The 14,003-nt window shown below is 42.7% G+C and overlaps 1 protein-coding gene across 1 annotated transcript in view; it reads right to left on the bottom strand.

Annotated features, from left to right (window-relative positions):
• Nucleotides 1-216: 216 nt before the first annotated feature.
• Nucleotides 217-14,003, bottom strand: part of LATS2 (large tumor suppressor kinase 2) — a 51,181-nt gene continuing 37,394 nt past the window's right edge. The window contains exons 4-8 of the mRNA XM_065678556.1: nt 11,245-12,782; nt 7,888-8,470; nt 7,089-7,271; nt 3,608-3,714; nt 217-2,855 (exon numbers count right to left, since the gene is read on the bottom strand). Of these exons, the coding sequence (XP_065534628.1) occupies nt 2,361-2,855; nt 3,608-3,714; nt 7,089-7,271; nt 7,888-8,470; nt 11,245-12,782 (2,906 nt within the window). The 3' untranslated portion in view covers nt 217-2,360. The remainder of the gene's footprint in view (nt 2,856-3,607; nt 3,715-7,088; nt 7,272-7,887; nt 8,471-11,244; nt 12,783-14,003) is intronic.

Here is a 14,003-nt window from a genome sequence, read left to right as displayed (position 1 = left end):
CTTGCTCCCAAGGACCATGAGGACAAGAGAAACTACCTTAAGGTACCCAGAGATCCCACACCAAATGCTGCAGGAGAGGTGAGATTTCGATCTCATGTTTGCAGCTCAAACTCAAGACTAACATCACATACTCAAGCCCATTAAAGATTCTGTTGTAAACCAGAATTTAAGGTTTATGTAAGGCAGAAATTATCCTTTTCAAGAACACATCACACATTTTAGCTTTTGATTCATTTTTAATAAATTGTGCCAGTAGAAGCTTTCAAAGGCAATGATATATCAATAAATAACAGTTAAATTGAGTTCCTGAGAAAGAACCTACCACATGAAAGAATGTCAGATAGCTGTAAATAACAAAAAATGGCATTACTATATAAAAAAGCCATAATACTGAATCTTACATGAACTGTCACAACACAAGCACTGCATACCTCAGAACATTCCTTTCATACAAATGTAAACAAATACACAATCATTTTTGTTTAGTTTAGGCTGATGAATTAATATGTTGTTGCTTAGATATCTAAACAATGGATAGGAGATAGGATATGCTAACACATTAAGGAATAATATGTGGAATAATATATGGAAAAAATAATGACGCTCCAGATTTAAAAATAAAATAAAGCAAAAACACATTAAAGGAGTGTTTTCCTCAAATGTTATTACTTCAATCACTTTAAATAGGACTGTTACACTAATCTGAATTAAGGATTTTTGTGTGTGTTTACTTATTTAGTTATATATAATATATACGCAAATATGTATGGCTTAATTATCTTTAGTATTCTGATATCACCTTGAATAATTCTCACTTATACATATAAGAAAAATGCATATTTTAACATAGTTAAGAACTGATATTTCAAAGTATGCCTATAATTTGACAGAAATGAAGGACTATTGTGCTCCATCACAGCAACATTTTTACCTCTACACAACAGAATGACCTATGAACAATGCCAACATTTTCAGTTGTCAGTGCCTAAAACACTGGGATCCTAAATGGATACCAGCCAGTCACCTGTAGGGATGTGATGTCCAGAAAAGCCACATACCTCCAGTTCTACAGATATCCATGGAGCTGCACAGAGTCAACATCTGCCTCACTGCACTTGGGATCTCGGTGCATTACGAGAGCACAGTGTTGGACATTCTGTCTTGAAGACGTTGAGCTACACTTTTTAGTATTGGTGCTCCGTGTTGCTGCTGCTATCAAACAGTGAACCCCGTGCTGGACACTATATGATCTAAACCAGCCTGATTTAAACTGTTGCCATAAATCAGCTTTGTAATAAGGGTGTTGCTATCCATCCTTTGTGGGGAAAGGTGTGCCAATGATACATTGTTACTAAAACGATCTACTACATCAGACCACAAAATCACTATTCAGTTACAACCTTTGCAATCTGTTTTACAAAATTAGTATTGGATACAATCATAAGAGGAAACCATCCACACAATACATTATCAACACACGGCTTAAAATGGTCTAATTTTAGACCCTTAGTAAAAATGGATCCACAGGACCGGCCTGTGAATGGCAAGAAAAGGCCATTTCAAACAGAAAAAACACTGCTCATGCAACATTCTTCACACACTAGACAATGAAATCACACCCAAATTGTCACTTGCTCACACTTTCTATTACACTCCAATAAGCAGAAGGAAATAAAGCAGCTTTCAGGTTATGTCACAATTTTGAAACGTGGAAAATACATATCATAAACAAAAATCACGGTGCGAATACAATGGCATCAGTAAATTTAGAAAATGAGAGAGCAATTTTTTTTTTCTTTTTTTTTTTTCTGTCTTACATTATTGCACAGAGACCTTTCATCACATGTTCTTCAGCTTTATGCATCTTCCTAAATGTGAAATAATAAGTGCTATGGATAAAATAAAAATGTAGAAAAGAAGAACAGCAGCATGATTTGTCAAAGTTAATCCCTATAATTTAGTAGGAAAAAAAACCCTGCTATAAACAAAATATAAGTGCTCTTTATTAATTTAAAAAATAACGCTGACAGTTGCGGAAGTCTGCAAATGTTGAGCAGGGGAGTGCTGACCTCAAAGCAAAGCAGGCCTAGAAATGACAAGACTGCTGGCCTTGCAGGTTTTGGTGAAGACCAGGATTTCAAGTGTAATTACCAACAAATTTATATACAGTAAAACCAACCCGAACTTTCAAGAGTGCCATTTTTAGGACCTGGCCCTGCGAGCTTCTGACTCCCGAGGATGCCTCCAGCTTCAGCTGAAGTTACATCTTCACAAGCACTGCAGGATCAGCTCCTAAAGGATCAGTTAAAGGCCCTACTGGATTTGAGATTAGTCTTACCTGAAGTATTCTATACAATAATTTACACATATACAGGCTGACAAGCTCCAGTCTGATCCACCACACCTTTCTCTTCTACATCAGGTTTCTCAGACTGGCCAAGTTCCATTCCAGAAGGTTTGGGATATCTGAATGGATACCCGTTGTCATCGAAGAACCTTCGGAAAGTAAACTCGTAAAAAGCATGTTCTGTGTGCTTGCTATTGGAAGAGGCTAGTGGATCCCATGTCCTGGTGCTGTCACCGCTAGCATTGTTCCAAGGACTTTCTTCTTCAACTGGATCGAAATTGGAAGTGTCCATTGGATGGCTGATCTTTGGAACATAGGGAGCTGGCTGCCTACGGATATCAGTAGAGAAGTCCATAGAATGAAAGAAAGCATGGGCCTTAATATCATCTGCTCCGTTTCTTCCAAGCCTGTCCTCAGCAGCACAGCAGAGCTTTGTGATGAGATCAGTTGCCTCAGGGCTTAGCTTGATCTGTGAGGGAATGTGCAGTGTGCTTTCCCAGTTTATCACCTGGAGTTAAGAAAGGTATTAAATAACTTTTAATCCTGGAAACAGAATCCTTCTGCTTGACAACATTAACTGTACAGAAGTAGACACATAACGTAATCAGCTCACAGTCTCCACATTAAAGGTTCAGGAACCCAGAGTCTAGATTGCACTGGATGTTAATAATTATTTTAATGAATGAAGAAACACTGTCAAACAGCAGATAAAATGAGTAATTCCAGTTTTAGAAAAGGCAAATTCCTTCCTGAATACTCCACAGCTAGACTTGAGAACATGTTCAGTATACACATGACTTCATGGAATGCCTTCAAAGAAATTACTTCGTTTTGTTTCCAAAATGTAAACCAGAAAAAGTGGTCATGAGACACATTATTTCTAATAAAAAACTCACTGCTTGACTTTGAAATAATTAAATTGCCAACTGTAGTTACCACTGGTATATTAGCCCACTCCAATCTGACAGGCACTCTAAGGAATTTAGATGGATGAACTCATGCTTAAGAAATCAGAATTGTGCTGAGAAGGCTCACAAAACTAACAACTATCAATGCAGCTGGACAAATCAATTGTAATTTGATATTCAGTATCTTCATCGATTTTGAAAGGATTTGCGCCTGCATGAAACTACTTAAAACCAGGCTTTTGTAATCACTACTCCTTTCTCTAGTAAAACAAAAAGGGATAGATGTGTGCATGGCAAAGGGAAAAGTCTAAGATTTTGCTGCCACATATACCGGAATTTTGCTTCAACTCACCTTCAGCTGCGTTTCTGTGGGTGTGGGAGCCAGGAAAGGTGGCTGTCCCACTAACATCTCAAAGAGGATCACACCAACACTCCACCAGTCACAGAGCTGAGTGTACCCTGAAAGGCAAGTCAAAAGGTTGTCCTCCAGCAACCAGGGAGAATGTGTATAGAGTTATTTGAAATTAAGTGTCAAAACATAGAATCATAGAATAGTTAGGGCTGGAAAGGACCTCAAGATCATCTAGTTCCAAACCCCCTGCCATGGGCAGGGACACCCCAAACTAAACCATGTCGCCCAAGGCTCTATCCAGCCTGGCCTTGAACACCACCAGGGATGGAGCGCTCACAGCTTCCCTGGGAAACACATTCCAGTGCCTCACCACCCTTACAGTAAAGAACTTCTTCCTTGTATCCAATCTAAACTTCCCCTGTTTAAGTTTTAACCCATTACCCCTTGTCCTGTCACGACAGTCCCTAATGAAGAGTCCCTCCCCAGCATCCCTATAGCCCCCACTTCAGATACTAGAAGGCTGAGCGGTAGATGTAGTTTTTCTTGATTTCAGTAAGGCATTTGATACTGTCTCCCACAGCATCCTCATAGATAAGCTAAAGAAGTGTGGGCTTGACGATCAAGTAGTGAGGTGGATCGAGAACTGGTTGAAAGGAAGAAGGCAGAGAGTTGTGGTCAATGGCGCAGAATCTAGCTGGAGGTCTGTGACTAGTGGAGTTCCTCAGGGGTCGGTGCTGGGACCGGTGCTGTTTAATATTTTCATCAATGACCTGGCTGAGGGAACTGAGTGCACCCTCAGCAAGTTTGCTGATGACACAAAACTGGGAGGAGTGGCTGACACACCAGAGGACTGTGCTGCCATTCAGCGAGACCTGGACAGGCTGGAGAGTTGGGCGGGGAGAAACTTGATGAAATTTAACAAGGGCAAGTGTAGAGTCTTGCATCTGGGGAAGAACAACCCCATGTACCAGTACAGGTTGGGGGTTGACCTGCTGGAAAGTAGCGAAGGGGAAAGGGACCTGGGGGTCCTGGTGGATAGGAGGATGACCATGAGCCAGCAATGTGCTCTTGTGGCCAAGAAGGCAAATGGCATCTTAGGGTGCATTAGAAAGGGAGTGGTTAGTAGGTCAAGAGAGGTTCTCCTCCCCCTTTACTCAGCCTTGGTGAGGCCGCATCTGGAATATTGCGTCCAGCTCTGGGCCCCTCTGTTCAAGAAGGACAGGGAATTGCTTGAAGGAGTCCAGCGCAGAGCCACAAAGATGATTAAGGGAGTGGAACATCTCCCTTATGAGGAGAGGCTGAGGGAGCTGGGTCTCTTTAGCTTGGAGGAGACTGAGGGGTGACCTCATCAATGTTTACAAATATGTAAAGGGTAGGTGTCAGGATGGAGCTAGGCTTTTTTCAGTGATATCCAGTGATAGGACAAGGGGCAATGGGTGTAAACTGGAGCATAGGAAGTTCCACATTAACATCAGGAAGAACTTCTTTACTGTAAGAGTGACAGAGCACTGGAACAGGTTGCCCAGGGGGGTTGTGGAGTCTCCTACACTAGAGATATTCAAGGCCCGTCTGGACAAGTTCCTGTGTGATGTACTGTAGGTTACCCGGCTCTTGCAGGGGGGTTGGACTACATGATCTTTTTAGGTCCCTTCCAACCCTTGGGATTCTGTGATTCTGTGATTCTCTTCTCCAGGCTGAACAGCCCAAACTTTCTCAGCCTGTCTTCATACGGGAGGTGCTCCAGTCCCCTGATCATCCTCGTGGCCCTCCTCTGGACTTGTTCCAGCAGTTCCATGTCCTTTTTATATTGAGGACACCAGAACTGCACAGAATACTCCAGGTAAGGTCTCACAAGAGCAGAGTAGAGGGGCAGGATCACCTCCTTCGACCTGCTGGTCACACTCCTTTTGATACAGCCCAGGATACGGTTGGCTTTCTGGGCTGTGAGCGCACACTGCTGGCTCTTGTTAAGTTGCTCATCGACTGACATCCCCAAGTCCTTCTCTGCAGGGCTGCTCTGAATCTCTTCTCTGCCCAACCTGTAGCTGTGCCTGGGATTGCTCCGACCCAGGTGTAGGACCTTGCACTTGTCATGGTTGAACTTCATAATGTTGGCATCAGCCCACCTCACAAGCGTGTCAAGGCCCCTCTGGATGGCATCCCTTCCCTCCAGCATATCAACTGAACCACACAGCTTGGTGTCATCAATAAACTTGCTGAGGGCACACTCAATCCCACTGTCCATGTCACCGACAAAGATGTTGAACAAGACCGGTCCCAACACCGAGCCCTGAGGGACACCACTCGTTACTGGTCTCCAGCCAGACATTGAGCCATTGACCACAACAATTTGCGTGCTGCCATCCAGCCAGTTCTTTATCCACCGAGTGGTCCATCCATCAAATTGATATCTCTCCAATTTAGAGACAAGGATGTCGTGTGGGACAGTGTCGAAAGGTTTGCACAAGTCCAGGTAGATGACATCAACTGCTGTATCCCTGTCCATCAGTTCCGTAGCCCTATCATAGAAGGCCACCAAATTGGTCAGGCAGGATTTCCCCTTAGTGAAGCCATGCTGGCTGTCACCAAGCACCTTGTTGTTTTTCATGTGCCTTAGCATGCCTAATATACAAAATATGCCAAACATACCGCACAGATTTCTGCCTTTTCTCAGGCAAACAACTTGTGACCTAAAATAAAGGACAGCCAATGCTCCTTCATCATGAAGTCACTTCTGCTTGCTGACCTGAATTCTACTGCTGTCAGTAAAGATGTAATTCTGTTGTCTGGGAATCTTTCTGAATAAGTTTATTCCCAACGAAAGGGAATGGTGAAATCATACAATTAGAAAGAATGTTTTTTCATGTCCTATCCCACAACTACATCACTACACAGCACAAACTGAACCTCATGAATAACCCCAAGACTTAGTGACTGATGTCCCCCCTTAGTTCACTGGAGGTGACACCACGAGTTTGAAAAGCTGCTGAAAGACACAGCCTGGCTCTAGAAACAGAAGCAAGCCACTGATGACTTCCTGAGCAAGTTCCAAGCAGAGCAACAATTTCAATCACTTGATTGCTGTGACAGAACAAATAAGGTCTATGATTGAGATTTCTGAAAAAGAATGGACATCTGTGCTATCAGATAATGTAGGATCCAGTCTCTCAACTTGAGAAAGATCAGATTTAGGATCTGGCTTGCAGACAACTTTGAACATCTGATCTCCTTACTACAGTGATCATCACTGTTCCACATAGATAGACAGCAGTCTCAGACACACTAAGTATGGCCACCATCAATGTCAGCGATGTGATGCTGAACAGTGTAGCATGTAGAGAAATTGTTCTCCTTAATCTGAGTGTTTGCGGCATTCAGAATGACAATCTTCCAAAGCAAAAACATTATTTAAGGCCAAAAAAAAAAAATATTTCAAAGCATCAACGTTCACTTAAACAGGAGATAAATACAGGTTACCTACCTTTACGAAGCAGGACTTCAGGAGCAATATAATTAGGAGTTCCAACTAATGAGTGGGCTAGACATCTCTGATGCTGCTTCTTTGCTCTTTGTTCCAATGTCTTCAGCCTATCTCCACATCTACAGTTGGACACATCATCCCAAAGATCACTGGGCTCCATGCTGTCTTGTCTGATATGGCTCCCTTTGAAATGGGAGAGAAAATTTACATTCATGGTCATAAAACACAACACACAGAGAAAAGCATTTATTTACTTGTGTTATCTTCTACTCACTGAAGAACGGCATTTAGAATTTAAACCCAAGGCGTTTCCTTTTGCCCTCCCCTTTGCAACTGGTTTTCCATAACCAGCCAAACGTCCCTGTCTCAGTGCAAGGAAGCATGCTCCCAAATGGGAAATGCCGAACAATGGAATATATTTAGGTTAGCTATACCAATTGTTTATGACCTTTTTGCCAACAGATGCCCATACTCCTCAATGGCACATACAGGAGGTGCATGGACTAGTTCAAATATATGATTAAATTTTTTCACCATCAAAAGACAGACCCCCTAAACAAGTATAAACTGAAAAACTGCTGCTAATGCTGTGGTCAGCCACATTACTGATAAGGATTTGAACATTATTGAAAACAAACAACTGGAAACAAGCTAACTGAATGAGTCAGAGATAGAAACATCATATTGTCAACCTACACACACCTCTGGCTTCTGAGATGGCATTTCTGCCAAGAGGTGAGTGTCTGTTTCCAAGTAAATAATGCAAAATACTATCACAAATGAAGACTAAGAACACTACCTTTCTGATAGTATTTTGAATTATGAGTCCACCTGAATCCAGTACACAGTCCAAAGTCAGTCAGTTTGATATGCCCATCAAGGTCTATCAGAATGTTGTCGGGCTTGATATCTCGATGAATAAATCCCATCTTGTGCACACTCTCTATAGCCAAAGTGAGCTCCGCAATATAAAATCTAGCCAGACGCTCTGGAAAGACTTCCATCCGAATCAGCAGGCTCATCATATCCCCACCAGGGATGTAGTCCATCACAAAGTACAAGTTATCTTTATCTTGGAAGGAATAATAGAGTTTAACCACCCATTCGTTGTCTGCCTCAGCAAGTATGTCCCTCTCCGCTTTGACATGAGCCACCTGGTTCCGGTTGAGCACATCTTTCTTTCGCAGAGTCTTCATGGCATACAGGGCATGGGTATCCACTTTGCAGGCCAGGCAAACCTCTCCAAATGCACCAATACCCAGAGTCTTGATTTTCACAAACATAGATTTGTCCATTTTGGCCCTTTTAAGTCTATTGTAGTTGGACTCCTTCTGGTAGAGAATTTTCCTCATTTGTTCCTGTTCTGCTTCACAAAGGCCAGCCTTTACAAAGGAAAGCAAACCACAAGAGCTAGTACTGTTACATTCATAGCAAGGTAACAATAAACAAGCATTCCCAAAATGCATTTCTTAGACAAATTAATAACCAGAAAAGATGCATTCATAAGAGACATACTCTCTTGTCTGAGAATTCACTGTGCCCTAACTTGTCACCTGAATCTTCTGTGTCTGAGACTGGTCTGCCTTTTTCATTTGACTGAACAAAGAAGCATAGGGCAATACTGTCAGAGAAGAGAATTTAACACAACAAACCTGATTGTGGGATCTCGTTTACACCTTTCAAGTGTGCACTTTGCCACTGCACTCCACCATATGTGTGTGCACTGCAGTACAGCTTAACTTAAAACTGAAACTTAAAGCTAGATGCAGCAGTCTGCTTTGTTCATGAATGGTTCTCCAGGGCACCTCCCATTAACAGTTCCTACCTTGACTGCTGTTTGACTGCTGGTTTCTGTGTTGTAATTAAGAAGCTGGTTTTGACCTACACATTCCCAAGTGCCTTGGAAAGCACCTTCCTCAGAAACTGTTTTTCTTCCTCTGCCATATGCAGGCTTCACTCTCAAGGTCTGTAGATCTCCAGACCATCCATTCTATAAATTTCCCTTTATTCCCTCCCAAAATACATGCATCTAACCCTCACATCTGGTCTCTCCTCCTCTCAGCCACTGCAGCCCAGAGCAGCAGGGTATCCACTGGTGTACTTCCCCCTAAAATGTATTATTTCCCTTCTGGACCTAAGCTGTAAAAAAGCTGGCTTGGCTTCCTCCAGTCCCTTGAAAGACTCCAAGTAACTGCAAGTAACATTTCACATGGCTGCAGGGAGAGAGCTCCTGAAAAAGGGAGAAGCAGCAGTGTCCAACCAGACTTTCCCCACTCTTCAAGATAGAGCCTGCACACTACCAACTCTGCCAACTTCAGTGCCTGCTCCCTCCTGAAAGCCACCAGTGGCCTCCACCAGCAGAAGGCCCTGGGGCTGAACTCCAGGATCCTCTAAAAATGCCTCGTCTGCAGCATGCCCCTTCCATTCTGCATAGCCCATTTCCAAACCCCTGAATTAACTGGCATCAACTGAACCACTCTGAGAGGAAGAGTAGTGCCTGGTGAGAAGGGGCAATGGGGAGGAGGGTGAAGGGAAGTGATGTAGACTGACAAGCAGGCTAGAGACCCAACCGTACACCCATATGGCTGCTGCTTAGTGATTTACTTTCACATCTGTAGTCTAGGTATTTAAAGATGAATGTGGGCAGTTAGCCTATGCAATGAGATCCCTGCCATATAAAAATGGAATCTGTATGAATTAAAGATAGCGGAGGTCTGCAGAAACTTGCAAAACAGGTAGGATGAATTTTCAGACTGGAGGCACAGCCAAATCAAACAAGTAATCCTGTTTTTAAAAAGTAAGGCAAGTACATCAATCCTTAATAAAGAAAGCATTTACTCTTTTAAGGTAAAATAATTAGCGTGTTGTGTTCTTGGTTAATTCTAGAATAATGCAATATTCAGATAGATAGCCAAAATCTCCTGTGTGCATTATTCCAGCCAGTGATGAGGTTGCTAGGGGAAAGTTACTTTTGTTTAGAGCTGAATTGTCTCTGGGATATGAAGTGAGGGAAAGATAAAGAGTCAGAAGAGAAGAACAAGCACAATTAGTTGCTGCTTTACTTCTCTAGAGATCATCCTGCCTCAATCTCAGGAAAACATTCCCTAAATCCAAGCAACACAACACAATCTGTACTTGCAGTGAGGACGGACTATTACCTGTCACTAAAATGCCAGCCTTTCAAGTGATTTTTAGAAGCACATTTGTTCTATTTTAACCTCAACAAACAAACTGCCAAGTTTTCTCAAGCAACATGAGCACCAAACTAATTGACTCTGGAAACTGACTGTGCTGTGGAAGATCAAGTAGTTAATTATTATCCATTACACATAAATAATAAAAGTTAATAATAGCTTTTCTTAGAATTTATCCTTCAATACAAAAGTAGACTTGTCATACATACATATGTCATGCCTGGGAAAAAACCAAAACTCTTCCACTTCTAAAAATTAAAACCAAACCTGCCAGAGCAACCATCAGAACTTGGCAGCTTTCTATTCAGCAGCCCTGCCAGTGAATCTCCTTAGGTTTGAGCACTACAATGAGGTGTGAAAGATGCTCTCTCACTCAGAGAGCGCCTCCCAGAGACCTGCTTCTAGAACAAGTTCCAACAAGGGTCCCAAGATCAGGTCAAACTGGCTGAGATACAATTACTTGCACGATATTATTACTTATGCGGGTTTAATTGACAACTTCCAGGCAAGTATTACACATTCATCTGAAAATACGGCACAGTGAATATCCTACCATGTTGAACCAGGCTTTGGTGAATGACTGGCTATCATGGAACAGGGATGAAGAACTGAGGCAAAGGGAAAACCTTTTTCAGAGTTTTGCAAAAGCTCCCAAAGTACTGCCAGTTATCCCAGCTCCAACCTGGTTTCTGAGGTCTTGCCTAAGCAAACCTAACACTCTCCTAGTATGGGAGGTTTTGCTTTATTTTACTTTCCGGTATGAAGATATACTTTTTCTCATCTCAAGTTTTTCAAATAGTCTCCCAGACCTGCACCCATGCTTTTAAGTGAAAATAGCCTGGTACAGGGAGGTGCTGGATACCTACACTACTTCCAGTGCCTTTATAATTTTTTTGACTAATTAAAAATAATAATAATCAATGTGACCCCATTAACTTTCATTATAACAAAACAAGAATTACTTTAGCCATTTCTTGCTCCAACTGCAATCTTCTGTTAATTTTCTGCTGGTAGGTCTTTATGACATTTTCTACGTGTTGCTCCATGTAGAACTTGAAGGCAAATGGTGAGTAGCTCTTTATTCGGGATTCTCGCTTTTCCTCATCTTTGCCATTTTTTCGCACAGGCACTGGAGATGTCTGAATCTGCTTTTTGTCCTTACTTGGCTTTTCAGCTTTGGTGTTTTTGCTGCTTTTATCATTTCGCTCACTGTTCTCCTCAGCCTTATTGCACGTTGAATTAGGGACTACACGGAGAGTTTGCTCTACGCCCATGCATAAGCAGTTGACATCAAATTGCTCAGAGCCACCAGGAAGTAACAAGTGTTTGGGATACGGTGGTGGTGGACACCGCAGCTCCTGGTTACCATAATCTACATCCAGTTGATAGGCATTAGCTGCTCCAACAGGTGGCACATGCTGCTCAATGATCTCCAAGCCATCCACAGCCGCTGCCTGTGCAGGTAACCAAGCAGGGTGGGAAGGTCCCACTGCAGTCTGAGGCTCAGGTCTCATCACTCGCATGCTCTTCACTGGCTGAAGAATATGAGCAGATGTGACTGTTGTGATCGTATTTGGAGACGTAATTGAAGGATCAGGTTTTCCTGGAGGAACCTGTCTTATAGACACAGTCACTTGTGGCTGTTGCTGGTGGTTATTGAAAGAGTTTGTTCTGCTTGGCACTGTGGCATCAGGTCTGAAGGATACATGTTGCCGTGGGGATGTTTCTATTCCTGGATTTTGTAAAGAATCTCGGCGCGACGGTGTTGCTGCCTGCCATTGCTGAACTTGAGGATTATTCATGTCATAGAGGTCCATGTTTAGGCTATTTCTAGATGGAGTTAATAGATTTTGTGGTGGACTGTCCGAAAAATCATTGGCAAAGCCTGGACCTCTGGATATCACATGCATTTGATGAGAAGAAGGACTTGTCTGTTTGTGATGAGAATGTGATATATACAGGCTTGCTGGTGACTGCTGAAATGCATGACCAGAATTATTCTGAACAACTGCCCCTTTATTTGGGAGACTGGTGTATCCTCCCTCCTGCTGCATCTTGTTTTGGAAGGATGGACTCCGCTGAACACCATACCCCATAGGTTCCCCCTGCACCATCATGTGCTGCCTACTGTAATGTTGGCTGTTGGAGCCATGGGATGCCTGTAGCTGCAATGCTTGACTGCTGTGATTAGCTACTGGATAATTCATCACAGAAGACTCAATATTTGCAGGGTATGTTTTCTGCTGATGGCTTGTTGGTGTGCTGTGAGTGCCTACTCCAGAGGGTCGCTGTACAGGAGCATTCATAGCTGTAGACTGTGAAGCAGAGATTAAATAGTCCATGTATGGCCTTGGAACTTCGGTAAGCATATTTGAACCTTCTGCTCCAAAGCCTGTCCCTTCATAGGCTGCATTACTGATCTGATGGTAGGACGGAAAAGACTCGTTTGATCCTTCAAAGCTTGGCCTGCGGGTTACATTAGTTGGCACAATACCCTTTCCTTTACAAAAGAACACAGAAGAATGTTAGGAAACAGTTCAGGTGAACCAATTACTTTCCATTACTCACCCATCTATACATACAGACACACACACACACGTGCGCGCGCGCAGGCACACTGCATAGAGAGTACATATTATAACAACACCTCCCAAAATCTAAATTAAGCACTCTGAACATTTAAAGTTACAGGTGCCAAGTATTATTACTGATAATGAGCTACTGGCCCACAACACTGCTCATGCGAGGAATCACCAGGGAGTCCTATCAAATCATGAAAACAGAAGCACAAATTCCTGAACTATGGAATCATCAGATCACACTACAGCCTGGTTTGTAAAGCTGGACCAGTATCATCAGTCATTGCTCACACAAAGGAGGAAGCTACAGAGCAGGGGGTTAAGTACAGCACCAACAAGAGAAAAAAAACTCCCAGTGGGACTCTCAATACAACTTAAAAGTCAACACTACTGTAAGCTACTAGGTCATCACATAGCGCACATCTTCTGTACAGTGAGCTCACTCCTCACACTGGAGATCTGTCTACGTCTTTCTGTTCCACTGTTCTCCTCAAAAATCCTTGTTTCCCTCTCCTTCTTTTCCAGCAAAGGCATCATACAGTTTGTCATGTATTCTTTCCAATACGTTGGATTCAAAATATCCTCTCAGATTTACTGCTCATCTTCCATCTGTTTGGAAGTCAAATCTTTCAGGGTGCCAACATGCTAATCTTAGCCTGAAGAATGTGCAGAGACAAGACAGCAGCATTCCTACAACAGAAGTGTTAATGGCACTATTCATCAGTGCTTTGATGTGAGGACAAACTGCAGGTATATAAAGCACTGGTTGTGCTAAAAAGACAAGGGGAGACTGTGCTGTCACTATTTTATAGAATCACAGAATCACAGAATAGTTAGGGTTGGAAAGGACTTTAAGATCACCTAGTTCCAATACGCCTGCCATGGCAGGGACACCCCACACTAAACCATGTCATCCAGGGCTCTGTCCAACCTGGCCTTGAACACTGCCAAGGATGGAGCATTCACAACTTCCCTGGGAAACAACATTCCAGTGCCTCACCACCCTCACAGTAAAGAACTTCTTCCTTATATCCAATCTAAACTTCCCCTGTTTAAGTTTTAACCCATTACCCCTTGTCCTATCACTACAGTTCCTAATGAAGAGTCCTGCCCCACTATCCCTATAGGCCCCCTTCAGATAC

The sequence above is a fragment of the Lathamus discolor genome, chromosome 4, assembly GCF_037157495.1.
Source record: "Lathamus discolor isolate bLatDis1 chromosome 4, bLatDis1.hap1, whole genome shotgun sequence".
In the NCBI taxonomy this organism is placed as follows: Eukaryota; Metazoa; Chordata; class Aves; order Psittaciformes; family Psittacidae; genus Lathamus; species Lathamus discolor.
Note: the sequence above shows the minus strand (reverse complement) of the source record. Positions and strands in the feature narration are given on the sequence as shown.